General features: G+C 53.0%; 1 protein-coding gene across 1 annotated transcript in view; it reads left to right on the top strand.

The window, feature by feature from the left end:
- Positions 1–25,848, top strand: part of SIK3 (SIK family kinase 3) — a 51,792-nt gene that overhangs the window by 11,987 nt on the left and 13,957 nt on the right. The window contains exons 4-20 of the mRNA XM_009273511.2: positions 5,837–5,961; positions 6,871–6,994; positions 8,152–8,270; positions 8,653–8,763; positions 8,931–9,074; positions 9,674–9,754; positions 9,866–9,975; positions 10,806–10,959; positions 11,466–11,621; positions 12,196–12,266; positions 16,365–16,508; positions 19,652–19,802; positions 20,600–20,725; positions 21,040–21,125; positions 21,829–21,938; positions 22,489–22,846; positions 22,998–23,872. Of these exons, the coding sequence (XP_009271786.1) occupies positions 5,837–5,961; positions 6,871–6,994; positions 8,152–8,270; positions 8,653–8,763; positions 8,931–9,074; positions 9,674–9,754; positions 9,866–9,975; positions 10,806–10,959; positions 11,466–11,621; positions 12,196–12,266; positions 16,365–16,508; positions 19,652–19,802; positions 20,600–20,725; positions 21,040–21,125; positions 21,829–21,938; positions 22,489–22,846; positions 22,998–23,872 (3,045 nt within the window). The remainder of the gene's footprint in view (positions 1–5,836; positions 5,962–6,870; positions 6,995–8,151; positions 8,271–8,652; positions 8,764–8,930; positions 9,075–9,673; positions 9,755–9,865; positions 9,976–10,805; positions 10,960–11,465; positions 11,622–12,195; positions 12,267–16,364; positions 16,509–19,651; positions 19,803–20,599; positions 20,726–21,039; positions 21,126–21,828; positions 21,939–22,488; positions 22,847–22,997; positions 23,873–25,848) is intronic.

Genomic DNA, 25,848 nt, shown 5'->3' with positions numbered 1-25,848 from the left:
GGTTTTTAAAATGTTTTTAAATTTTTTTTTTTTTTTTTTTTTTAAATGCTTAGGGCTACAAAACGTTTCAGTCTGTGAGCAATTTTAATACTGGGAGTTGGGGAATACTCTTCTAGCTTGATGCCATCTTGGAGAGAGGAAGCAGTCTTGTTCGTCGTGTTGCCGTTCTCTTACGTACCATCCGTAGGTGTTAGAGTTTAACATTTGATTTGTAGTAAAACGATTAGTAACTTCTTAGCTTTCTCTCATCCTCGCTTTGTGAGGAGGGAATGGGGAAGGAATAGAAAGCAGCGAAGGACTTTATGAAACTTCCTCTAGACGCTTAATAGCATGAACCGTGTCCTCCTTGGCACGAGGACGATAACCTGCTCTTCGCTGTTCTGGGGGCAGAAGATGAGTAAGAGACGCGGCGCTGACGAAGTTTGAGTGGTTCATAGTGTTTTCTATGTGTTAAGTGAACCTGTGCTGCCTCGCGCTGTACAGCATTTCACGGCCAACGGGAAGCCCGATAGCTCACGCTCCCCGGGACTGCGCTGTGTGCGGTCACCGAGAGAAACGTGCTGACAAGACGGGGCAAACGGCTTGGGTTTGCCGGTCAGACTCATTTCCCGAGCCTCCGTACCGAAGGAGGGCAGCAGCAAGCGCCCGTTGGTAACTGCTGCACTGGGCAGTGGAGGGAGTTGGTGGCAGGTAATGGAGCTCCTACGAGAGAGGCTCTTCAGGAGAGGTCTTCATAAGCAGCGCTTTCTGGTATCTGTTTTGTGCAAACAGATGCACTAATGATTTGAGGCCATCTTGTGTTCACAGGGTAAAATCTAATCTGTGTTGGGGGGGAGGGTGCCCAGCAAATGAAAAGAAAGAAGTAAGTTAAAAACTAACCCAGGTAGAAACCGGGATACGGCTGGATTTCCTAAAGGAATGTCCACATGAGCATGCTGACAAGCTGTGTGAATGTCTGAAAATCGTGGAAACTTTTTTTTTTAATCTAAGGGAGTTGGAAACTATTTTCCTTCCAAATCTCTGCTCCCAGAATGGACTCTAGAAGATAGTTCCCACCCCGGTGGTGGTAGTGTTTTACTTGGCAGGAAGATGTAGTAGTGATTTGAAAAGTAGCCTGGAAAAGCTGATTTACGGTATAGGGTTTTCCAAGTATTAAGTTTTGTCCCTATAACTCATTAATTACAACTTGACAGCAGTTCTTCCATTGTTTCGAGAGCAAAAAAAAGAAGCGATAGCAATGGATCTCTTTCACACCAGACCTCCCAGAATAAATACTACAGAAATGCACAAAGCCCTGTTACACAGGGTGGAGGATCAGCTAAACCTTCACTGCCAAACCCGTAAACCGTGTCTAACTCAAACCTCTTCAGTAACGCATTTAACGTTCAGCTGATGGAAGCTATAGATATATCTCCGGTGTCTTCTGAAGGCTCCGCTTGGTAGGTCTGGGCAATTTTGATCTGCCAAGTAGCAGCGACGCAGATAGCCCGAAGGACGCGGTGAGCCAGCGTGTCATCTCAAACACCCAGAGCTGAGACCAGGACTACAGCTTTGTGGTTCTTCTGATACCCATATGCGCAGCCTTCGGTAACGTGCATAATTCCATCAGCTTTTGGAGTTTTTCAGGCTCTCACCAGTGCAGATTTTCTAGCACGTTACTACTGGCCTCCATTTGCAGCTCTGCGTCCCTTACTCGGCAGCAGTTGAGTAATTGACCCTTAGCAAGATAGCATAGCAGCCTTGGAGCAGGTTAATGCTGCTCTTCTCACTCGATGGTGGCTACGAGAGTGCTTTTTGGGTTTGGGGGGGGGTTTGGATTGATTGCAGCTATACTATTTTTCTGTAAACAGCAAGGTAGAAACGCTGTTACCCTCGCTCTCGTTTTTTCCCGTGGACGCTTTTTCTCCAGCGTACCTTCTCAAAGTCTGAGTCGGTAGCTTCTGGCACTATGTTCACTTGTGCTCCCAGTCAGAGAGTTCAGCCAGGAGTTGAGATTATTGCTAAATACCCAGGCCTTCCCGGGGTATGGTTTCAGAGAGGAATCTGATCTATGCATCGCTTTGCATTCGTTTGCAAGAGCCTGCTCGCTCTTTCACCTTCCTGAGGATAAAAGTCCCTGTTGTGCAGGTACTAAAGCCGGCTCCCTGAAGCTCTGCTCTGAGGAAACGTGAGGGACTGGGCCCGCTTTCTTGTAGCACAGAGATGTGTCTTTTAAATATTTTCCCTGTATCACGTCATTGTGACTTTTACCTTGCTCTTTAAAAATGCCCTTTTCCCTCTGCATCTGTTTGTGGAATGAGACCTGGCTGCTCCCTGGGGATTTGGATTTATACGTCTCCTTGGACTGGGGTGACTTGTCATAGTTTTTAAGAAAGTTCGTGGAAGTTGTAGTTTGGTTTTTTGTTTGCTTGAGTTTTTTGTTTTGTTGTTTGTTGCTTTGAGGATTTTCAAATCCCCATCCCCCCCCCCCCCCCCCCCTTTACTTTTGGGGAGGGCTTTTAAAAAGCCTGCTGTTCTCACTAGCCTTGACCTCAGTTCCTGCAGCACAGGTGGGTTCTGGAAGCTGTGCTGCGTGAAGCCTTTGAGCAGTGCTTCGTGTAAGACGGAGCCGTCTGGCTCCAGGTCCCCGCAGAGGCGAGCAGTGTGACTCCCCTGGAGCCCGGAAGGTGCTGGGTAGAGCGGCAGCTCTCCACCGGGAGAGGTTTTTCATCCTGAAATCCGGGGCGGCCCTGGGGTGACGGCAGGAGCTCCAGGACCTGCTGGTTGAACACCGACACGCTTGCGGCGTCTCTGCCCTCCTGGCCCGGTCCTCTAAGGAGAGACTCTGCGGGGTTGCTCTCTCTGCCCACCTCCTCTCCACTGTCAAAAAGAGCTGTGAACCCGTGGGCTACTTTCAAGCCCATGCGAAAGAGGGGTAAGGTTTCAAAGACAGCCTATCTCCCGCAGCTCTTACGACGCAGAGAAGGTTGCAGGAGGCAGCTGTTGCATGTCTGTTCAGAGGCAGCGGCGGCTGCCAGCTGGCATGGCACAGCTCTGCCCTCGCTGCAGAATGTGCTTGCTGCTTGCTTGCCGTGCCGCTGTCGAACGGCACGACCGGTTAGCAGGCCGGTGCAGCAGCGCAGGGAACACCGCGTTCCCCTGTCCTGTGCGGAGCTGGAGCTGGTGCTGGGCTGCGTGGGGTGATACTCGCTGCTTTGAAAATACGGTTGGTTCCTGACGTGCCGCAAAGCCCAGTCGAGTACATACAAGGATAAATAAAAGCAACCAAACCAGAGTAATTTGCTCAAAAATATGTGAAGTACCAAAATTCCAGCAAGTGTTCTTGCATTGACTACAGATGCGTTGTTGTTAGGAGGCGGAAATACGTTTAGTGCTGTAGTTTTTATTGCTTGCTCTGGTAGCCGTAATGCAGGCACTCGTTACGCATCCTACTGTAAACGTGAGGCAGGACAGCTCAAAAGCTTGCAGAGGTGGAAAAGACAATTGGGCGGCTGTGTACTGTTTCCCTGAAACAGTCTTCCAAAGGCCGACCACTCTTGTGTTTTGGAAGTTTAGAGGACTTCGTTTCCAACGGTAAAAACCCAAAGGGTGTGTAACTGCCTCGTTTTGATACTGTGATGCTTTTAAAGAACGCTTACCACCTCTGCGCTCTGTTTCCAGGTGGGGTTTGGGCAGCGTTGTCTGCACTCCAGGTGTTTCCACAGGAACACGCCACGCTAGGTATTCCTCACAAGCGTAAACCATCTCCGCATTGAGAACCTTGCCCCTGCGAAGGGGTGGGAAGGAGGACAGTTGGCTGTACCCTCCTGGAGCTGAGCTAGCGGGAGCTGTGCCGACTGCTGCGCTAGCTGGTCCGGGGAGGTCTGCAGAAGCTGTTTGAAGGAGGAGAGGAGGGTCGCCTGAAATTAGGTCATGGAAAATCCTGCGAGGAAAGCGGCGGTCGCGAGCGGGAGTGCGGGCTCACCGGTTAGCGCGTTGCCTGTGGAGTGCCGGCGGGGTCTTCTGTGCCTCCTGCGCAGAGGTGTTGGCCGTCACCGGCCTCGCTGGTGGCTCGCTCTCTTGCAAGTTGGTGTGAAACTCCGGGCGTTTTTGTCTAAAAGACGACAACCGTTTTCATTTCGGCAGGGTAGTATTGAATGTGTTAGGGCAAGCCTGTAGTTTGGTATGATTTAGGAAAACAGACCTTTCTCGATGGCTAAAGAATGCGTGCCAAAGTCCTTCCCTTTTAAAGCACGGATAACAGACTGTAAGGAGAAATAAGCAGGTAAAAACGAAGATGAGTTTTCAAGACGAATGTGTATTTATTTCAAGAAAGGGGAAAAAACCTGCTGTGCTTTTGCACCTCCAGTATTCTTTACCATTTGTGTACTCAAATATGCATTTTCAGTCCAGTTCTCCTGGCACAGCATCGGGATCTTGTGTTTCACTGACAGGTAGGCAGTCAGCTGTGCGTTATCCCAGATATGCTGCGGTTCTGACCAGTGACGGAGTCAAAATTAGTCTTAAGCTCTTTATAAGAGATTTTTACTTTCCGCAGCTGTGCTGTATATTTTTGCCACGATGCTTTTTGGTTTAATCAGGTAGAATTTGCAAACTGAGTATTTCTGGCCCTCCTTGTTTTTTCTCACGCAAGCCTGCCGTGAGGATTTGCTGCCGGTGCAAATGCCATGAAAAATGTCCTTGTTGCCGTGGGTCCCCGTCCGCATGCGTTAATGTCACTCGCCCTCCTGCTGGCACACTTCTAGCAGAAACACAGGCACGGCAGTTCGCAGATAACCTTCGTGGCACCGCTCCTTCCGACAGAGCTTGCTCCTAAGGACACCTCATTCGCGGGACCTGGAGACGCCTCTCTGTGACTGTATTTGCTTTTATTCAATTGAGGTGAAAAAGAAGGAAATTGTTAGTGGAGATTCTTTCTTTTTATACGAAAAAGCTTGCTTCTCTTGAATCCACACCTCGGTTTCTTTAGTCTTCCCGGTGCAAGTCCCAGCCGTGTGCCGGGGGGGGTGGCAGGTTAATTAGCAGAGAATGCCGTTAGCGCCCACGTAAGCTGACGGTTGACTGCCTGTAAGGTTAAGACCTTTCTTTTAATTTCTCTTTCAGGATTTATTATTTGCTGTTGGTGGATGATTTGACTTGGTTTGTAGAGCTGCCCACCATAACTGAAGTTTCCAGCTCATGTAGTGCTTTCTGGAAAATCAAAATTTCCCGTTCTTTTTCCTTTTGTCCGCATTCTGTCCTTGCTGGCGGCTGTCCTGGCCCTAATGAGGTTGTGAAACTTGACGTCGGAGAAGCTGAAGGTTGGAAATTAACACGTGAGATTTACGTAGGATTTCCTGAACGTAAGGTGGAAGCCTCATTCCAAACCATCCACCTGACTTGCAGCAACCCTCGTTGATCTGATTGCTGGTGTATTGACTCCAGCATGGAAATCACGCGGGTGAAAAGTGAGGAGCAAACTTTTGGAAGGATCTTTGTGTTCTGCTGAGCAAAAGCAGTACAGTTGTAGTATGTGAAGCAGGCCGAAGTCGTGGGTATTTTGCAGCAGGTTGTTTAAATGGCGTGTGTTTTACACTGTGCGAAGCGGAGGTGCCGCCGTTAATGCTTGGTCTTCTCGGTACGGACAGAAGACGTTGCACACTGCCCAGGTGATTTCAGCGTTGCTCTTACTCTTCTTGCCTCTTTTGCGCTCTCGTTTCTCTGATGTCTGCGTATCGGTTAGCCATTATGGGATTGCACGTGACTTTACTAGACTCAGCAAATTACATAAATACCATTTGTTTAGGACGGTTGGAGCGGATCGTATTCCTCTAATCAGTTCTCTTTGGTCTTTCAGATTTTGGGTTCAGTAACATCTTCACACCTGGTCAGCTGCTTAAAACCTGGTGTGGGAGTCCTCCCTATGCTGCTCCAGAGCTCTTTGAAGGAAAGGAGTACGATGGGCCAAAGGTTGACATTTGGGTATGCGATGAACCTCTCCCTCTCTTACTTTGATCTCATTTTTGCTCTGTTTGTTTGGCTTTGCTTCCTGAACACTTAGTACATGTCTCGGAGAAAAGCCCGTGATACGGCAAAAAACGTTTTTCGAAGAAATGCTTACGAAATGTTATTCTGGCTACTACGTCACATGTTTTCTTTATTGGGAGGCATGACGCCAAAAATCTTAGTTGCCCAGAAATGCATTTTATTTTCGTTTCCCAAAAATACGGTTCGCTTCATTGCTGTTGAATGGCAGAGTACTGACTGCGGTAGGGCTTGATCTGGCAGAGCTGAGAGAGGAAACTTCAAGTTTTGCTCCACGAGGTTTTTGCAGAGAGCGCATTAGCGCAGAGACTTGGGACGCTCTCCTCCGTGGCACTGGTTGTGCAACGCAGAGCCTGCTTTGCCCTGCAGCCCTGCCTTTCCACACTGGCTCCGGTGCCTGCTGTCCTGGCGCTTCTCCTCACGGGGCTCCCCGAGCTCTGCCAGCCGAGCCAGATGAGTGGGAGGGAAGGGTGGCACAGCTGGGCTTGAAACGGCCGCGCCGTCACAGCGGCGTTCGGTCGGCTGAAGCTGTGTTTGGTCTGGGCGTGCGGGTTGGCCAGAGCCTCCCGCCGCGGTGCTGCGGGGCTGCCTCGGGCAGGCTGGGGCGGTAGGCTTCGTTAACCGTTGGCTTCCGAGGCTCCAAAGAAAGTCTAAATTAGGCTTGAAGTTTGAAGGAGGAATTAAGCTGGCCTGGGACTGAGATGTCAGCAAGGTCCGTTCCAGTGGGATTTGCTTTTTCTTCTCCATTACGATTTTATTCTATTTAAACAACACTCACTGCAATTAACTGCCGTCTCCCGGCCTCTCCCTCTAACGTTGCTGACGCGACCTTTGTTTGGGACGCAGAGTCTCGGCGTGGTGCTGTACGTGCTGGTCTGCGGCGCTCTGCCCTTCGACGGGAGCACGCTGCAGAACCTGCGGGCGAGGGTGCTCAGTGGGAAATTTCGCATTCCATTTTTCATGTCCACAGGTAAGGGGTGCGCGCGGCGCGGCGCGCCTGCAGCGCTGAGCAGGCGCTGGTGGCGTCTCTGCTTACGGATTCTTTGGAGCACTTAAATTATAGTATACCAGTTGATTTATATGCCAGTGAGGTGGTATGCCAGGAAGCTTATCCGCTGGACGGTGGTTCATAACGCAGAGTTCTGAATCTAGAATTTAGAAACCGAAATACACGTATTTAAAATCCCAGCTTTCACGTATGTAACTCTGCAAACTATAGCAAAACGTTAGCGAAGATACGCTCTTTCTAAATTTTGGGAAACGCGAAAGCTAGAAATGGAATAGTGATTTAGGAATGTAGAGGCTTTCGCGACACCTGTTTCAGACAAGAAGCTTTTTACAGCATTATGGCACGTGAATTTTCAGCAGTAGCCCCATCAGAGATGAATGTCGATGTCCTGTTTCTGCAAAATGCTCCTGAATGCTTTAGTAATAAATCTTGTTTCTGAAAAGTGTGGTTAGTTCTCGGATCACTTAAGAGATCCGGTCACTTAATCCAGCTTCACTTAAGAACGAGTCATACGTAGGTTCTCGTTTGCCTGCTCTCAGCTTAGGGAATAATTTTGCATGGGCTGCGTGGAGTTTCCCAGCTGCAAGCTTCCTTGCCTGCCGCCTTACTTGGGGAGGGGGTTCTCTTCATGCAGAAAATGCTTGCTAAAACTTGCGGAGCTTTTAGAGCAAGCTTAGTTCCCGCCCCAAATGGGGGAGAGCCTCAGCAGTCCCCCACGCTGACAGCACAGACGTAATACGATGGAGAAATCATTCACAGTGAGCTGTTGCTGAGTGGGGGGATGTTCAGAGGATACTTTGCCTTTCACCCCCCCAAAAGCCAGCTGTGTCCCCTGGCCAGTGCCAGCAAGGCGGGGAGGGACAGGGTGACAGCGTGCCACCTAGGGGCTCCGGCAAACGGCACAGGGGCCCGGTGACCTGGGTGGCTTCCCTTCCTAGCACGGGGAAATCAAATGTCTGCAGCAAAGTGGCACGTCGGGGACTGAACGGGTGCGAAGTGCAGAAGGAGAAGCAATATTTTTGCTGTGTATGACTTCCTAGTGCGGCGCGAGGCTGCCTCCTGCAGAAGTCGTGTCTCTCCCTGCGGGTTACCCGGCCCCTCTCTCTCTTCCCTTGCAGAATGTGAACATCTGATCCGCCACATGCTGGTCTTGGACCCAAGCAAGCGGCTCTCCATGGAGCAGATCTGCAAACACAAGTGGATGAAGCTTGGGGAGGCCGATGCGGAGTTCGACAGGGTGAGAAGCAGGAGCGAGCTGGTGCGCGAGTGGGGTCTGCTCGGTGCCTGCCGGGCTGCAAACGGGCTCCGGGCACGTAGTGCCGCAGCGTTCGTTTTGGCTGTTTGAGAACTCTCATTCCCGGTGCTGGTGTGCTGCCTTTCCGCTTTCTGTGTCTCCTGGTCTTGCTTTCCACGTCGCTCCTCGTCTGCGCATATTTTTGTATCTTTCCCCTTGGCGCCGAGAGCCAAAGGCACCAGATTTTGAATTGGTGTGCCCTCAGCCTTCCAAGCTCACGCCAGCTTGCAGCCGGAGCCTGGTGCCTTGGTTCTTCAGAGCGCTGTGACTCATTGGCGTGCCTTTGGGAATGTCAGCACTGAGGTCTGTGTCTGTGCTCTTGCAGCTGATAGCAGAGTGTCAGCACCTGAAGACTGAGAGGCAGATGGAGCCGCTGAACGAGGATGTGTTGCTGGCAATGGCGGACATGGGGCTGGACAAGGAGCGCACAATTCAGGTAGGACACCACAGCTGACGGTCACGTCCTGCCTATTCCCACTGGAGAACAAATGGCCGTGGTTGTTGCCTCTCGTGTCTAGCAACTGAGCAACCTCAGCACAGTGCGGAGCGTATCTTATTGCGTGACAAAAAGAACTGACCGCTTTTGCCTTTTCCTCTTTTTAGTCATTAAGAGCTGATGCTTACGATCACTACAGTGCAATCTACAGCCTGCTCTGCGACCGTCTGAAGAGGCACAAGAACCTGCGCATTGCAGCATCTCCAAGTATACCACGGACCATGACCTTCCCCACCTCTGCTAACATCCAGGTAGATCCTGCTTGCATAGTGTTCTTCCAGCCCTGGAAGGCCAGCCAGTCCCTTACCTGCCAGACCCAGACTTGCTGGGTGAGGTGTCCTCATCCTGGCAGGAGTGTCAAAACGTTCCTTGTCTGAGAACTTCACGCGTCTTTAGGGTGCCGTAATCCTGAGGTTAGGAACAGTTTGTTCGTCGGCTGTGGGTTTCGCGAATAGCCTTCAGAGAAAGTCTTGTGTTAGCGAAGTGACAGAGGAGGAGGCAATGCGAGGGTTGCTGGTTGGGACCCAGAGTGTGTTGGGACTGCTGTGCAATGCTTCCTCCTCAATTTGTGCTGCTGTCCAAGAAAGGAACGTTTGCTTTAAGAGGGGACCCGGTCATAGGGGAAGCAGAAGAGATGCTGACCCTGCCTGAGCAGAAGTGAGGAGGGGAAATGAGGCAGCCTCTTGGGAATTAAGAATAAACAGATCTTCACTGGCTCCAGGGTCACCTCCCTGTTCCCAGGTGGTTAGGTCTGTGCACTGGTGTTAATCCGGCAGTGTTTGTAAAGGGGTTGTAGGAGATGTCCTACATCTACAGAATCATGTCTTCTGATTTCGATCTCTCCGCTCAGCAGACAGAACAGACGGGCAATACCATGAGCATCAATGTACCGCAAGTCCAGCTCATCAACCCTGAAAACCAAATTGTAGAGGTGAGGTGCTCCCCTCGATGACCCCCGCGAGTTCTTTTCCTGGGCTTGCGTTGAAGCCTTTCGCTTGATCCTCACGTTGTATTTGACATCTCCAATGTTTTGCCTGCCCAGACTGATGGAACGATGAACTTGGACAGTGATGAAGGGGAAGAGCCGTCACCTGAAGCTCTGGTCCGTTACCTTTCAATGAGAAGGCACACAGTTGGAGTAGCTGACCCACGGTTAGTACTGGACTCTTGACTCCCTGACGGAGGATTAAGGGAACTTGAAGATTTACTCCTAGCGCGTGACTTTGGTCCTTCTGAGGTACCACAGATTTATTCATGTGCTACATTGGCAGATGGGAGGCTAAAGCCTTAAGGGGACTTCTGGGCTCTGTGGTATATAAGAGTTGATACCGTTTGAACTGGCAGTGGTCTCCAGTTTCTGGGCTGGGAAATACACTTCACGGCGTGCCCCTCGGTCCCAGGTCTCTGCTCCGCTCTAGCCGCACCAGGTGGTGGTGAGTGCAGGCGTCTGTATCATAGCTGGTATCAAACCTTTGGTTTCCTGCTCCTGCTGTGAGTGGCTTGGAGTTATTTCTGCAAACCTGAGTTTTGCTAGATAGAGGAAGAAATTCAAGGTATATCTCTTTAGCAAAAGCGTTCTTTTAAACGTCCTGGTCCCATTGCACAACTTGGTCAATATTGCAGCTGAGGATGAGGATGGGATTCTTTCCTTCTCTTCTTCCTGATTAGCGCTGTGTAAACTATAGCGGTGTTGACTGGCGTGCAAGCCAGTTTCTCACCTAAGCGGCACTGCTGTCATGTCCTAGCTGAAGTTTTTTGTGATAAATGCGATCGAGGTTAATGCAAAGAGCTAGTTCTGGCAAATCTCAACTTGGAGGGGGAAAAAGGACAAACGAAAACCGAAGAGTGGCTTGGCTACTCTCTGTGACCATTTTCCAGGGCAATAAGAAGCCTTTTGTGAAGGGAAGCTGAGTGCGCTGGGCCCGTGGCTGGTTGTCTTCTCATCGTTGCTAATTCACCCCTCTGTAAATGTGATTGCACAGGACGGAAGTCATGGAAGATCTGCAGAAGCTCCTGCCTGGCTTCCCCCGCGTCACTCCTCAGGCTCCGTTCCTGCAGGTGACCCCGAATGTGAACTTCATGCACAATGTGCTGCCTAGGCAGAACCTGCAGCCCACGGGTCAGCTGGAGTACAAGGTACTGGCAGGTGCACGTGCTCCCTGCTGCAGTCGGTGCCCCACCGGCACGTGGGTGCGTGTTTGTGCTCGCGCTTGCTCTCCCTATTTGCCGATTCCTTGGACTCCATAAGCTTCACGATTTACCCTCTTGCTGTCTCTTTAGGTATGACTCTAGTTGGTTCCTTAAAAAGCTGAAGAGGGAAAGAACACTGCAATATGAAATTAATTACTGGGCTGGGGAGAAGTAGGACTGTGCTGCCTGGCTTCGGAGCTGCGGGTCGCAGCCTGCCTGGCAACTCAAGCAGAGTGCAGGGAAATGGAGAGTTAAACACTACTTTTCCCACTGACCCTGCCTCTCTCTGCCCCACTTCAGCTCTGAGATGTTGGCGATTAATCCCCCATCTCTCCTGAAGCCCAGAAGGCTTGTCTTCTCTCGTGCCCGTGTCTGGGTTTGTGACCTTAGCGCTCGGGTACCGGAAGGGTCCGGTACGGGGTTGATAACTGCGCTGTCTGTCTGCTTCCCAGGAGCAGTCCCTGCTGCAGCCCCCCACCCTGCAGCTGCTGAATGGCATGGGCCCTCTGGGGCGGAGGGCGTCAGATGGCGGAGCTAACATCCAGTTACACGCACAGCAACTGCTGAAACGTCCTCGGGGTCCATCTCCGCTCGTCACTATGACGCCAGTAAGTAGCGAAAGGAAAGATGAGAGTCGGTGGTGTGCTTATAAATACCTTCTCCCGCAGGCAGAGGTGACTGCCTCCAGGTCGTAGCAGACAGAGTGGCGCTCTGGAAGCACTGCAGGGAGTGCGCCCGCTTGCTTCCGAAGGTTCACGTCCTCCGGAGCGGCAGGGCGTTCTGTCCCCTTGCGGGAGGGTTGCCGTGCTCTCCGGTAGCTAGCAGCTGAGGCGGTATTCCTCTTTTGGAATTGACACAGTGTTTGTGAATTTTCTTTTCGTGATTGCTTTTCTTCTCCTTTGCTGATCTAATAGAGAAAGCTAAAATGTCCATCTTGGGCGTTAATGTACGTTCTTCCCTGTGGCATTTGTATCACTGAATTTTCCTGGTAACACCAAAAGAAGCAGCAGCCTTGTACAGGCGGTTCTGTTTGGGGAAGGCATGTCGGAAGGGCTCCTTGGTGCCGCAGAGGAGCTGGCGTATATTCTTGTGAAAGCCTGTTCGGGAAGGTCAGGTGTCCGCTGTGCGGACGGGACCACGCCGGCTGCCTTGTGGAACCCGTGGCTTCTCTTCTCTCTGCAGGCTGTCCCAGCTGTCACCCCTGTGGATGAGGAGAGCTCCGATGGGGAGCCAGATCAGGAAGCTGTGCAGAGGTAACCCCCAGTCTGTTAACATTTGCCCTTACTACCCTCCAAGAGGCTTACCCTGTGGTGTTCCACAGCTGAATTAAAACACGAGCAACCTCATCACAGGCAACAGTGTTGGTTACAGCGAAGGCTCAGCATTTCTCTTGTTCTTGTGGGTGTTGATTACTGTAGGCAATTACTCCTCTGACACTACCAGGTGCTTACAAAGCTGGATTCCCCCTGAAACGGTTAGCTGTTTGAGCAGCGGGTTCTCCAGAAACTCTGAAACCGCTAAATTCCTTTGCTTAGTGTGCACCAGCATGCAATCCACACTAACCTGCAAAATGAGAGTGCTAAGTGATTCACCCCTCCCTGCTGAGTGATGGAGGTAGGAGGAGCTCATCTGTGGCCTTGGGTGTCAGTGCAGCTTTTGTATCAAGACATGCAGTAAACATCCAACTCTGATGCCTTAAAGTGAGCTTGCTGGAAATACGGGTACCTCTAGCTTCTAATTTTCGCAGTAGGCCTTAAAATAGTCTGCTCCAATAAGGAAAGGATTATTAGCTGTCAGGCTGGAAACTTCTGTTCTCTTTGCCTGCTCCAAACACGTACCGGGAAGCGGGTAGAGTATGCTTGTACTTTCTGAATCCATGAAAACACTAACCATGTCCTCGCTAACATTTTCTTAGTAGCTTTCGCGTAGTTTCCTCTCTGCTAACCAGCCGGTGCGCTACGTGTGGTGGGTGTGGTTACCGAGTGCTCCTACTTCTTACCGCAAACTTGACAAGTTTTCTGGATTCCCCCCCAGTTTGTACAGGCCATCACCTCGAGTAAGGTAGCGTTTCCTCAGGGGCTGCGCTTGGGAGAAGGATTCAAACTGGGGGTTGGTTGCAGGCAGAGAAGCACTGGGGTGGGTGGAGGTCGCGCTCCAGAGCCTCTGCCAGCTCTTCTCCTTTCAGCGCTCCGGAGCGAAGGGGGGATTTGGCCGGTGGGTGTGTGCAGTGACAGACTGCGCAGAGTGTGCGCTGAGACTCCTTTTGCCTACCTGAGCTTAGAAGAAAGTCAAAGCTGGTACATGGGAAAGAACTCGCTTCCAGCCCTACCTTAGCTGACACAGCCCTTCAGCAGAGCACGTCTTGTGTTTTCTGCGTAGCCTTATGCTCTCGTTCTTCACCACCCTCGTCTTTGCCCAATCTCGCAGTATTTTCCAGCTTCACGAGCTGCTGCTCATCCACCGAGTCAGGGTACTGGGAAGGTCCGTGCTCGTGACCTGCCCCAGCTGTAGGGGAGCACGATGAAAGAAATGAGGCTAAGTCGTAGCACCGAGCAGGCGAAGAGCATGCACCTCCAGGCACTGTAGGCTGCGTCCAGCCCCTGTTAAGCTGCCGTACCCTAACTGTGCGCTGTCCTCCCTAGCAGGGCTCAGGAACGCAGACTCTATACACAGCCGTGCTGCCTAGATAGCTATTAAAAGTTGTAATTTAGGGCCCATAATGTCCCCTGACAACACCTCAGACGGTAGACGGTATTTCTGACTGTGGAAATCAGATAAATCTGATTCTTGGCAAGGGGATGCCTGGACATCTTACCTGGGCAGATTTTCACCTCTCTAAAACCTAAGGTTTCAGTTGAGCCTTTAAGTTAAAGCGTTAGCTCAGCTGGAAGTGTTTTGAAACCCACATGCGGTATTTTGTAGGTTGCAAGCCACTGCGATGTTCAGATCCCACTGAAAGGCAAGTCTCCTTGGACCCATAGGTCACTTTGCTGCTCTCGACGGTGCTGCCCTTAATCCTTTCATACCACAGGTTCTTCTTCCAACAGATGGCCCAGAAAAAGCCCCATCCAGGTAGCGTGTTAACTTGCTCTCCACCCCCTTATGTTGCAACATGTCAGTAGTCATCAGAGGAGAAGGGTAAATAGCATTAACATCAGGGACAGATGCAAATATTTAGCTTCTCAGAACACCGCTCTGAACACTCTGTATGCAGCCACCGGTGAGCAGTTTTTGCCCTCCTTAATCTGACCTTGAAAACAGAGCATAGTCTTTTCTCTGTTCCAGGGAACGGTCACATCTCCTTTGAGTTTGGGGAAACTTTCTTCCACCCAAAAGGCTGTTACAGCTCACGATTGGATTGTTCCCTGGAGGTCTGAAATAAAATGATCTTAGCAAACCACAGCTGTAAAGCTCTTTGGGAAACCTTCCCCGTCTGCATCAAATGATTCTTAAACAGCTAATGGCACAGGCTTTGGCAAGTTACCACAACGCTAAGCACTCTTCATTCTGTTAACTTGCTGCCTTCTGCTTAAGTGGCTTCGGTAGCTAGCAAAGAGAGGCTGGGTTTGGAGAAGGCAATGACTGTATTGCTTGCTGCTCTTCCATGCTTCACCACACCGGTGAGCAGTTTTTGCCCTCCTTAATCTGACCTTGAAAACAGAGCATAGTCTTTTCTCTGTTCCAGGGAACGGTCACATCTCCTTTGAGTTTGGGGAAACTTTCTTCCACCCAAAAGGCTGTTACAGCTCACGATTTTCCCTTTCCCTGGAGGTCTGAAATAAAATGATCTTAGCAAACCACAAAGCTCTTTGGGAAACCTTCCCCGTCTGCATCAAATGATTCTTAAACAGCTATGGCACAGGGCTTTGGCAAGTTACCACAACGCTAAGCACTCTTCATTCTGTTAACTTGCTGCCTTCTGCTTAAGTGGCTTCGGTAGCTAGCAAAGAGAGGCTGGGTTTGGAGAAGGCAACGACTGTATTGCTTGCTGCTCTTCCATGCTTCACCAGTTGAAGCTGCAGGGAGCCTTAGCGGGGGGAAAAGAGTGAAGGTGAGAATTCCCCATTAGTATCCCTGGTGTTGCTGGCCAGGTGATCTTTGTCACAGTTACCGCAGCTGCCTCGTTGCTGTTGGTTCACGAGAGTAGAAATAGTTGAGTTCACAGGCGGGCGTTCATCCCACCTGGCCTTGAGGGGGTAAAGCGCTAGCCCCCCTGCTCGCCACAAGCCAGGGCATCCTGGGTAGGTGCTTGGTTCGTTATCTCTTCTGGCCCTGTGCCGCCAGCTGCTCTGAGCATCGCTGCAGCCGGGAGCTAGCGGTTCAGGGCGGCAGCTGTCGGAGCCGTGCGGCCCTTCGTCACACCCTTGCCAAAGCAGGGGCTCCTAGTTTTGCCCTGCGCGCTCCCCCAGTCTTTAGGGGGTTTGCAAAAGAACTGAGGTCTCTTGGTTCCAGTGCAGAGGGTGCTTTAGGTTAAGCTGCTGCCCCCAGGCTCTGGTGTGAGAGGCAAGCCCAGCCTTAGCGCTGGGGGCTGTGGCTCCAGAGGAAGGGACCCTCTCGCTGCTCGGTTTCCCTCTCTGGCTTTGCCCTGCGCATCGCCGGGTGGTTTCCGACTCCCCGGAGAGCGGAGCAGGGACTAGATGGCGCACTCGGACCGGGCTGGGCACCAGCCCTTCCTCAGCCGAGCGCCCTTCCTCCTGCTCCTCAGGCAGCCGGAGGCTCTACCCACCCGTAATCTCTGGTGGGGTGGCCCTCGTGCACCCTTCCCCTGCCGTGACGAGCTGGCCGCTGCTCACGGCTAGGCCCGGGGCATCCCAGGGCAGGTCTGAAGTGCAAAGGCCGTCCTGCCAAGGGTGCAGCTGAGCAGCAGCTCTGCTCTGCGCCCGTTCCCTGGCCAGCTCTTGCTAGGATTGTCTCTGACTCGTCTCTCGGCTCCGTGCATGCAGCAGACTTCCCCGTGGCTCAGTGGGGCCTTGGGGGAGGGAGGCAGACCTGCTGTAGTGGAGTGAATCCGCGTGGAGGGCAGGTAGTCGCCTGGGTATTCCCAAAGGGATATACCAGCATTCCCCTTGAGATGAAACATGGCTTTCCTGCTGGGAAGAGCAAATGGCTAGTCTTCCCTTCTGAGGCTGGCGGTAGCACACAAGCAGCTGAAACTACACTTGTCCCCTAAGCGCTGAAGACCCGGTGGTGTGGCGGGCATGGGCAGCGTGTCCATGGCGTGCTTCTCCCCGGTCGGTTCTGAGCACTGCAGCAAGCATTCTTCCTTCCCGTTTACTCTGGATTATCTAACGCTCCCTGTTTTTGGAGTACTCCCATCAGTCTCTTATAAAATGTGCTCCTGCTTGTTGCAGATACTTGGCAAATAGGTCAAAAAGGCACACTCTGGCAATGACCAACCCTACAGCTGAAATCCCTCCAGACTTGCAGAGGCAGCTAGGACAGCAGTCCTTCCGACCCCGGGCTTGGGCTCCACACCTGGTACCCGATCAGCACCGGTGAGTAATGGCACCGGCCGTTCGGGCAGCTTTGCGCCAGGAATCCTGCTCAGATGTCGTCTGGAATGGAGCACTGAGGACATCCCGCTTGGCAGGGAGGGGTGAGGAGGAGGAACAAGTGTGCAAAGAGCGGACCCGCAGAGCAGAGGGTGTCCGGCCGTGCTGGGGACACTGCAGTTCTGCGCTGGCGCGGGCTCCGTGCCTGCAGATACAAGCAACGCAGGGGCAGGAATCGGCTGGCTCTTCCCCTCCAGTCCCGTTTTTGTGGCTGGAGACGATTTGCCAGAATGGCTGCCGTCACACGAGGGTTGGGAATGAGCTATTCCTTTCAGAGGAGAGCTTTTCTCTGTTGTAATGGTAGGTGTCAAGCTAGCAGTAGAGAGCAGATTCTCTACAGAACATTTTTGGAGGCAGACGCAGGCAAAAGGCTGCACCAAGAGTCATCTACGCCAGAGCTTAAAAACCTCACTGTTCTGCACCAGAGTTGTGTGTTTTGACTGCAAAGTCTCTTTGCAAAGCTCCTCAAGAGTCATTGTACTTCTGATCCGAACCCCTGATGGGAATGGTGTGGGGGAAGGAAGCTGGGGTGGGAAGAGAAAAAATCACAACGTCTGGGAAAGAGGGAACCTCTGCAGATTGGATCCAAACACACTCAAAATGCGTGGGTGGGGCACTCCTGAGGGAGAGAGGTGTTCAAGTGACACAAGGGTCCTTGCCACAGCAGCAAACCGGAGATGCTAATGCCAGAGAGGGAGCTTAAAAACCGGGGCTCTGAACCTCTCAGTGGTGAGAGCGCAAACCGGCTGCAAACTGCAGAGTTTGCTGCCTGTTGGTCTCGACTGTTGAGAAAGCAGTCGCCTACCAGGCTGGATTGGTGCTCGTGTTCAATCGTTCAGCCAGCTCACCCTGGCAAGCTTGACAAAGCGCTTTTTATTGTAGCCAGATACCTGCTGAGCTGAGCACTGATGTAATCAGCAGAGACAGGTGAACTCTGAGCAGACTGAGACAGTGCTAGTGCCACGCTGGAACTCCGGAAAACCAAGATAAGCACCTCTATACCCTGAAGTTACTCCCTCGCAAAGGTGCTTGGGGGATGGGAAGAGCAGGAGGGGAAAGATTTCTAGGGTCAGAGCTTGATAGGAAGAGGAGTGCAGCTTGCAAAACAACCAGAATGTGCTGTGTCCTGCTTTCAGGATTGCTTCAAATCGTAAAGGTAAGCTGGGTGCCTCACGCACTGCAGGAATTGATTTTTTTTTTTTTACAAGACCGTTAAAGCACACTTACCCCGTAAATACGTTGGTGTCACCTCTGCCTCTCGGCTTTGGAGTCCTGGGGCTGTTGCATCATGAACAGGGTGGTATCTGCTCATTCCGCCCTCGGTGTCGTAACGCGCTGTGAGCCTGCCTCGTGTTTCACCTGCGAAATCACGGAAACTTCGTCTGACCGTGGCCTGAACAGATCACCCCATGTTGTGTCCAAGACACGTATGGCACAGAAACCGTTAGCGGTCTTGTGTCGTCACGTAAATAGACCTCAGTTATCGAATGGCAGGTGGGTCTTATTTTAGCACTTAACGTATTTGAAGCCATCTTCTTATGCAGCGCCCGGTTTTGGTCACGGTAACTCAGTAGCTGAAAGCAGAATTGAAGTACAACGATCGGCCAAGGCAGTACGATTGTTCTGCCTTGGCCACGCAGGTTTGGGAGCCTCAGCGTAGTTTTGTCTGTAGCTTCTGCTTTCCATCAATACAACAGGAGATCAAATGGATCGGGATGACGGGTGGGATGGCGTCAAAAGGCAGGGGCACAGCTCTGTCCTTGGAAGAAAGTTGTCTGTCACCTACAGAAACTGAAGTACGTCCTGCTAAGGCAGACCAAGCGACAGGAACTGAACCCAGCGTGCTGGAAATGGTCCAGCATCAGTCACCTTCCGATAAGGGGGAGCCTCTCCAGGAGAAACAGTTTGGCTTCTTGGAAAAGGCTTCAGTAAAGAGCCATATTCAGAGCAGCCACGGCAGTAACGTGCCTGCGGTAATGCAGTTCAGGACCACACCGCTGTGCAGCCAGACGGGCTTCTGTTGGGTTTAGTGCCGGCATGTCAGAGATGCTCGTAAAGGCCACATCTCCGCGACCTTCTCGCAGCCAAAGGCCACGGTTGGAGCCTGTACCGTTAAGTTATCGTTTGCTGGGTTTTATAGATTGCGTTTGCACAGAAACCGTCAGGGCGGGCAGAGAAACCCGATTCTGTTTGTTACGAGGCACATTGCGACGTGTGTGTGGAAAGTTAGCTTTGCTAGTGATAATACAGGTTGCCCCTAATGGCAGGGCAGGAGCTTAGTGCTTGACTTCGATAATGGGGAGCCCCAACTTTGGGAGAAAACAGCTCCTGAAAAAAAATCTGGCTCCCTCTGATGGTGAAGAAGAAACCTCATTGTGAAGGGAAAGTGCTTGTAGTTCCCCGGGCACAGTTGCCTCGATACTGGCTATGTCTGCTTTTCAAATGTACCCATTCTGACTGCCCAGCGCCAAGCATCCAGGCAACTGGGAGGCTCGGGATGCGAAGTGACAGCTTGGTTAACGCATTAGAAAGATTTCCCCTGCTGTGCAGAGTTACGTTCCTGCCCTCTTTCTTTAATTCAGTGCATCTCTAAGCATGGATGCCAGCCCCCCTTTCTCCTCAGAGGCCGCAGAACACGTCAGGCTCCTTTCTCCGTGGGCCCTTCCTGTTTTCCGCGGGCATCAGATGTAGTCGGGGGGCCCTGGGGAGCTGGAAGGCTCAGGAAGTGGCTGCTGAAGAGGTGAATTTACATTTTTAGGATGCTGAATGGTTTCTGTAAACCTTTTCCATCTGAGGGATAGATGCATCTGTGTGGATGGGCAACGAGTTGCTGCCCATCTGGAATCTGGTTTGTGGCTGAGTCGTCTCCAACCTTAAAACACATTTATCTGCCCGGGCACCGAGGATACTTGGTAATCCTGTTTCCTGTTCACGATGATGCTGGCATTTTATTTCTTGGTCTAAAACGTGATTTATTCCGGGTGAGGGGGCAGGTAGAACTTGGCACGGCTGGTGCAAATTAAATGTCTCTGTACCGGAGTTTGTTTTTTAGCTGATATCGCTAACCCGCTTCCCCATGTGTTCAGTTCTATTTACAAGGACTCAAATACTCTGCACCTCCCCACCGAACGCTTCTCCCCGGTTCGGCGCTTCTCTGACGGTGCTGCCAGCATCCAGGCTTTCAAAGCCCACCTGGAGAAGATGGGCAATAACAGTAGCATCAAACAGCTTCAGCAGGTAAAAGAGAGGGGTGGGGGGCCTCGAAAGAGCCCCCGCGAGGGCTTTTTATTGTCTCAGCCTTGCTGCTTCAGGGCGCAAAAAGTGAAATCTTTCCCGCTAATGGCTGGGGCCGCGCGGTGGCTTGCCGGCCGAGGGGCTGCTCCCCTCCGTGTACCTGCAGCAACCCTGCTGAGCGTCCTCTACGTGCACGCGCTGTTCACCCGCAAGCTGGGAACACTGGGGGCTTCCACCCCCCTCCTTCTGGAGAGCAAACCCCGCGCTGCGCCCACGTGTTGGGGTGGTTCTGCCTGCCCTCGTGGGTCCCACCGGCACTGTCAGACTGCGGCTGCTGCTGCTCTCCCGCATTTCCCGTGGCGGCGAAGTTTTGGGGCTGTTCCAGGGTGTCCCGGGAAAAGGGCAGTTCCTACCGCCAGAGTTTGGAGCGTAGTGTATGCTGTTCCCTACGCGGCCAGCGCACGTCTTATCAGTGGCTTGAGTGGGATTTGGCCCCAGGACGGGACTTTCACCTTGCAACGGGGTAGAAATGCGAGATGCTCTTTCCACCTTGAAATGACCATTACTAGAGCTTTGTGCTTGCATTTTTAAGGGAACGCAACGGTGCCAGCCTGGCGTCAGGAGCATCCGTTTCTTTTCTGTTCTCTAAGGCTTGAGCTAGCCGTGTTCCTGCACACCTGAATCCGTCAAATCAAATGGATTAGGCTTTCCTTACTGGCTTTTTCAGAGGGTGCCTTTCTGCACAGCAAGTGTGCCGTGCACAAAAAGGTCACTTAGAGGGTGTGTTGGATTCATTACAGGAGTGCGAGCAGCTTCAGAAGATGTACGGGGGGCACATGGACGAGAGGACGCTGGAGAAGACACAGCAGCAGCACATGTTGTACCAGCAGGAGCAGCACCATCAGATTCTTCATCAGCAGATTCAGGTACCGGAGCCTCGAGCCAGAGCTTCTGAAGCCTTAGCTGTGTTTTCCTGCATTGCTGCAGGTACAACTACCGAGCGGGTCCCGGCGGGATGGAGGAGGGTAGACCGCTCAGCTTGCTGTAATGAGAAGCAAGCCTGAAGGACTTCAGCAGTGACGTTTGCACAGCTGCTGCGATAGCCAGAGCTGCGGTCAGGGATCGAGTATTTGGTGAATCTGGATATGTCCTACTTCACCAATCAGTGTTTGTCTAAATTTACGAGTTGAGACGTTATTGATTGCAAACACTTCTTGTTTTCTTCTGGTGCCTGGTTCAGGACTGTATCCGGCCACCCCAGCCATCTCCACCCTTGCAAGCTCCGTGTGAAAACCAGCCAGCCCTGCTCACGCACCAGCTTCAGAGGTAAAGAAACTGCTTTAGTGAAGCTCTGGGGAATGGGTTTTACTCAAGCCCGGGGACGAGCTAACGCACTTAGGGTCTGGGGCCGAGTTGGAAGCGTACAAAGTTAGAATGGCATAGCCGGTTCCCAGGTGAACGTGCCCGGTCCTTTTAGCTGGGTTCTGTCCAAAGGGCCTTTAGAAGCAAAGATGATTCAGAGGCACGAATCTGCTTTGAACGGGTGATTGACGGTTCTGCCTTTTGACCGGCTTGAAAACGCGTTACTCTCAGCAGCCGGTTTCGCTCATGCTTTCTACTCAGAGCTGCCGCTGGACGTCTCACACCTTTTCAGGCTTTTGGTTAGGTAACCGTCCTTGGCTTCAGCACCCTGACTTGTAGATGAGGCAGGCTGAATTACGGGAAAGGAGGAAGGAAGGTTTCTCACCGGCCACAGTGAGTCAGGAGGCGAGCCTGCGGTGTCCTTGTCCCCGGGGGTTTCTGTTGTAGCCACCGGGTTACGCTCGCTACCTGTGTGCGTGACTCGGGCGAGCCAGGTGGCTCTCAGAAGAGAAGCCAAGCTGTGAAAGAGCTTGGGATCCCAAACAAGGGCTTTATGGCGTTTATTTGAAACGAGAGAAACACAGCATTTGGCGGCAGCTCTCGCAGTTTGGAAGGGCGTCTCAATAAGGAGCAGGCATGCTGAAAAGGTGCTTGTCTCCCTGCGTAGGTTACGGATTCAGCCGTCCAGCCCGCCCCCGAACCACCCCAATAACCACCTCTTCAGGCAACCAAACAGCAGCCCGCCTCCTGTGAGCAGCAGCGTGCTCCAGCCCCACGGTAAGCGCTGACAGTTTGCTGAGCCATCTGCGCTCCTCTGGGCGGGCCGCTCGGCAGAACCGTACGGTCCTGTCACGCCTCCGGGCAAAACAGCGTGTGGGGGTGCCGGGGGCTTCGGTTCCCCCCTGCGGCCTAGTCCTTGCGCGGTTTGCCGATGATGTAAAAGAGCCTCCATCTGGCAGCAAGGGCTGGTGTTATCGAGAGCTTGCGAGGAGCTGCCAGCTGGAACGTGCTGTTGGGTTTCTTGTCATAAGATCCTTACTTATCGCTCCCGGGGGTGGGGAGGAAGGGCTGATATTCTCGGGTTTATGCAAATCACTGTCAGCTCCGCTTTGTTTCTCTTTCTGTGCAAGGGGCTCTAGCTGCGACCTTTGCATGCTGGTGCAGCGTGATGGAGCGGTCGGGAGCAGCGCTCCTCACCACCCACAGGCGCACGCTGCTGGGACTCCCAGTGTGGCCCAGAAGAGCAGCAGCTCCCACGCGGGGCAGATCTCGCTCCCGAGCCTCGCCGCAGGCTGGCGCGGGTGCTGAGGGTCTTTGTTCCTTGTAGGTGCCGCCTCCCAGTCCCAGTTCCAAGGGATGCCGTCCCACAACACAATCTTCCCGCAGTCCGGTAACTGTTCCCCTCCCCCAAACATGGGGCTGACGTGCCTGGGCCTGCAGCAGCAGTCGCAGCCTCAGCAGGTCACTATCCAAGTGCAGGAGCCCGGCGACATGGTCAGCAACAACCTCCTGCAAGGGACCTCCGTGGCCGGGCAGAGCATGTCCTCCCACGCGCGGGGCATGCCAATCAGCCCAAGCGCCAACCAGATCCAGATGCAGCACCGCGCTAACCTGATGGCCTCCCTCACCTACGGCCACAGGCAGCTGTCCAAGCAGCTCAGCGCCGACAGCGCCGAGTCGCACAGGTAAGGCCGCCGGCCGCCTCCGCACCGCTTTCTCCGAGCTAGGGAGGAAGAAGCGGGGGCAGACGTCTCTGCCCGGAGGAGGCGGCCCAGCACGCCTCGCCGAGCCGGAGCTGCTGCAGTGCAGTCACTTGTTCTTTTCTGTTCTTTGCAGTCTGAACGTGAACAGGTATCCCCCCGCCAACTATGACCAGGTGCACTTACACCCCCACCTGTTCCCGGAGCAGCCGCGCGTTTCCCCCAGCAACTACAGCCCATCGGGAGGAGTTGGGTTTCCTCCGGCTCAGCAAGCTCTGAAAGTCCCGCAGCTTGACCAGTATCCCAGTTTCCCTCAAAATGCACATCAGCAACAGCAGCACTACGCTGCATCGGCACTACAGCAAGCACTGTTGTCCCCAACGCCTCCCGACTACAGCCGACACCAGCAGGTACCGCACATCCTCCAGGGACTGCTTTCTCCCCGGCACTCGCTCACGGGGCACACGGACATGCGGCTGCCCCAGGCAGAATTTGCACAGCTCATCAAACGGCGGCAGCAGCAGCAGCAGCAGCAAGAATTCCAAGAGTTGTTCAGGCATATGAGTCAAGGGGATGCTGGGAATATGGGCACCAGCGTGGGACAGAACCTCTCGGAGCGCCAGTCGCTGTCTTTGCCTTATCAGAGCGCTGACACGTACCACCCACAGAACAGCCCCCAGCATCTCTTAAAGATCAGGGCGCAAGAATGTATCCAGCAGGTACCCGCGTCAGTGCCGCCGCACGGATACGTACACCAGCCAGCCCTGTTCCATTCGGAGAGCATGGAGGAGGACTGCGCGTGCGAGGGTGCCAGGGACAGCTTTCCAGACAGTAAGAGTTCAAACACATTGACCAAAGGTTGCCACGAGACCCCTCTGCTTGTAAATGCAGGAGGGCACGGGGACCCCGAACCTTTGCTAGGAACTGCTAATCACGCGCAGGAGTTGGGGACGCATCAGTACAGACATCAGCCCGCTGCTGGATTCAGTAGGAATAAGGTGCCCAGCAGAGGTAAGGCTTCCTGCTGCTCACGTAGATGAAACGCTCCTCCGTGCTGGCTGCGTGCCGCTTGCCTTCCTGCCGGAGGACACCGTCTCTACCCAGCACGGCAAGGGTTTCGTGACATATTTTGCATAGCACGGAATTACCTAGATTCTTTTTGGCTTTTGTGGCCGTACGTAAATTGCAGGCATAGTCTCTCTAATAAACAGTGTTGAATAAGAAGGGAACCCGACCGGCTGATTCTCTTTGGAATTTGACCTACTTCTGCGGGCAGGTAAAGACCAGGTCCCAGAATACTGCCGTCTTTTCAGGGATGCTGTGCGCTGTTGACATCTTTATTCTTGTTGGCGATGTTCCCCGTCCTGTGCAAACAACGGGCTAGAAACAGTTAAGTCACTGGCGTACCCCCAAGGGCAGCGGGGTGTTCCTTCTCTTAAGAACAGACCCCCGAGTCCTGCCGTTGCTAAAGCTTCCACAAACACGCGCGCTAAGAGTGGTGGTAAACGTCTTGCGGCCAAGGCCGCCTTGCAGCTCCCCTGGCGCTTTGGGAAGCGGCAGCAGGACTCTAGCCCTGCTTGAACTAGAAGGGGTTGATTCTGAAGAAAGTGAGTTTAAACTTGCCACTAGCGCCTGAAGACCTTTTCTGCTAGTTGGAAGCGGTTGCGCCTTTGCTCCTCGGTGGCTGCGCTGGCAGCGGTGCGCTGTAAGAAATTCCTGCCTGAGCTGTAATTACAGGCCTTCTCTGTACGAAAAACACCATCCTAGCCCATTGCTAAGAGGGCTTTGAAGAGAGGCTTTCCAGGCTGAGCTGGGTGGATCAGTATTCGCTGCAGGACTGAGTTGTCCTGGTCTGAAGCCATCAGCTTGCCCTTGGCACAGAGGACCCCATTGCGGAGGAGCAGTGTCCGGGGCGCAGGAGGCACGGCTTTGTTTGGGGACACAGCGCGGGTTTGTTGGGAAAGTACCGGGTTGGAACAGACTGGCTCGGAGGGCAGAGCGGGCATGCCAAGCCCTGGCCCCCCAGAGCGTGCGCGGGGGGGCGGGTAGGGCCAAGGCACGGCTTTTCTGAAGCCGTCTTAAATTTTGGATTACCGATGTGTTTGCTCTTGGACCTCCATTTCCCCGCGGTGCTTGCAGCACGAAAGGGGAGAATCGCCCCAGGTTAAGCGGAGGTTGGAAGCTCTGGAGGCGCGTTTTGTGCCGAATCGTGAGTTTGCATCTTAATACCGTAGACCGTTAGGTGAACGACAAGCTTTAACCAAGTCAGAAGCTGAATTTCTGCCCCCGTACTGATGGTGCTAGAGCCGGTTACACAAGGGAAAAGGACTTTAGACTACAAGACTTCGTAAATGAGTAAAAGCAAGTAAATGTTTACAAATAGTATTGTGTAAGCTCTTCTGACAGGGCTGTTTGGAGGGCTCACGTGGTAAACTATGTCCTGAGATGCAACCGCTCGCACTGCTTTCCTCCTGGCTTCAATAACCCACTTGGAATCAGGCCTGCGCTGCTTCGGCTCCAGGCAGAGCCGGCATCTAAGCTGCCTAGGTACCCTTACCTACAATTAAATCCTACAAAACCTCAGTGTTCAGGCCACTAGCGTGCTGGCGCTTCGCTCGCTCGCGTGTAGCGCAGCTCCGGCGTTCCCAAGCGCGCGGGGCGCAGGCGCCGAGGGGTGAGCAGGGAGACTTGCCCCGGCCAGGCGTGGCTCCTCTCCCTGAGCGCTGGTGCTGACAGCTGGGCTTTTTCAGCCACCTCCCTGGGTTTTCCCGTTATTTTCCCTATCCCGAGTCACGAGGCCGCCGCTTCTCTTGCGACGGGGGGCGTCTTCCCTTCTGCCCCAGCTCACCAAGTGCGTTTTCCCTAGAGTGGGGCGTAACCCCGCAGTGGCTTGGGGAGCATCTGTGCCTTCCGAGGGAGCACGTTGACCCTGATCCAAAAGCCCCGGCTTGTCTGTTGAGCATCTGCCGGAGATGGGAGCCGGAGAA

The sequence above is a fragment of the Aptenodytes forsteri genome, unplaced genomic scaffold, assembly GCF_000699145.1.
Source record: "Aptenodytes forsteri isolate BGI_AS27 unplaced genomic scaffold, ASM69914v1 Scaffold187, whole genome shotgun sequence".
Classification (NCBI taxonomy): domain Eukaryota; kingdom Metazoa; phylum Chordata; class Aves; order Sphenisciformes; family Spheniscidae; genus Aptenodytes; species Aptenodytes forsteri.
The sequence above is the reverse complement of the archived record's forward strand: the minus strand, read 5'-3'. Positions and strand labels throughout refer to the sequence as shown.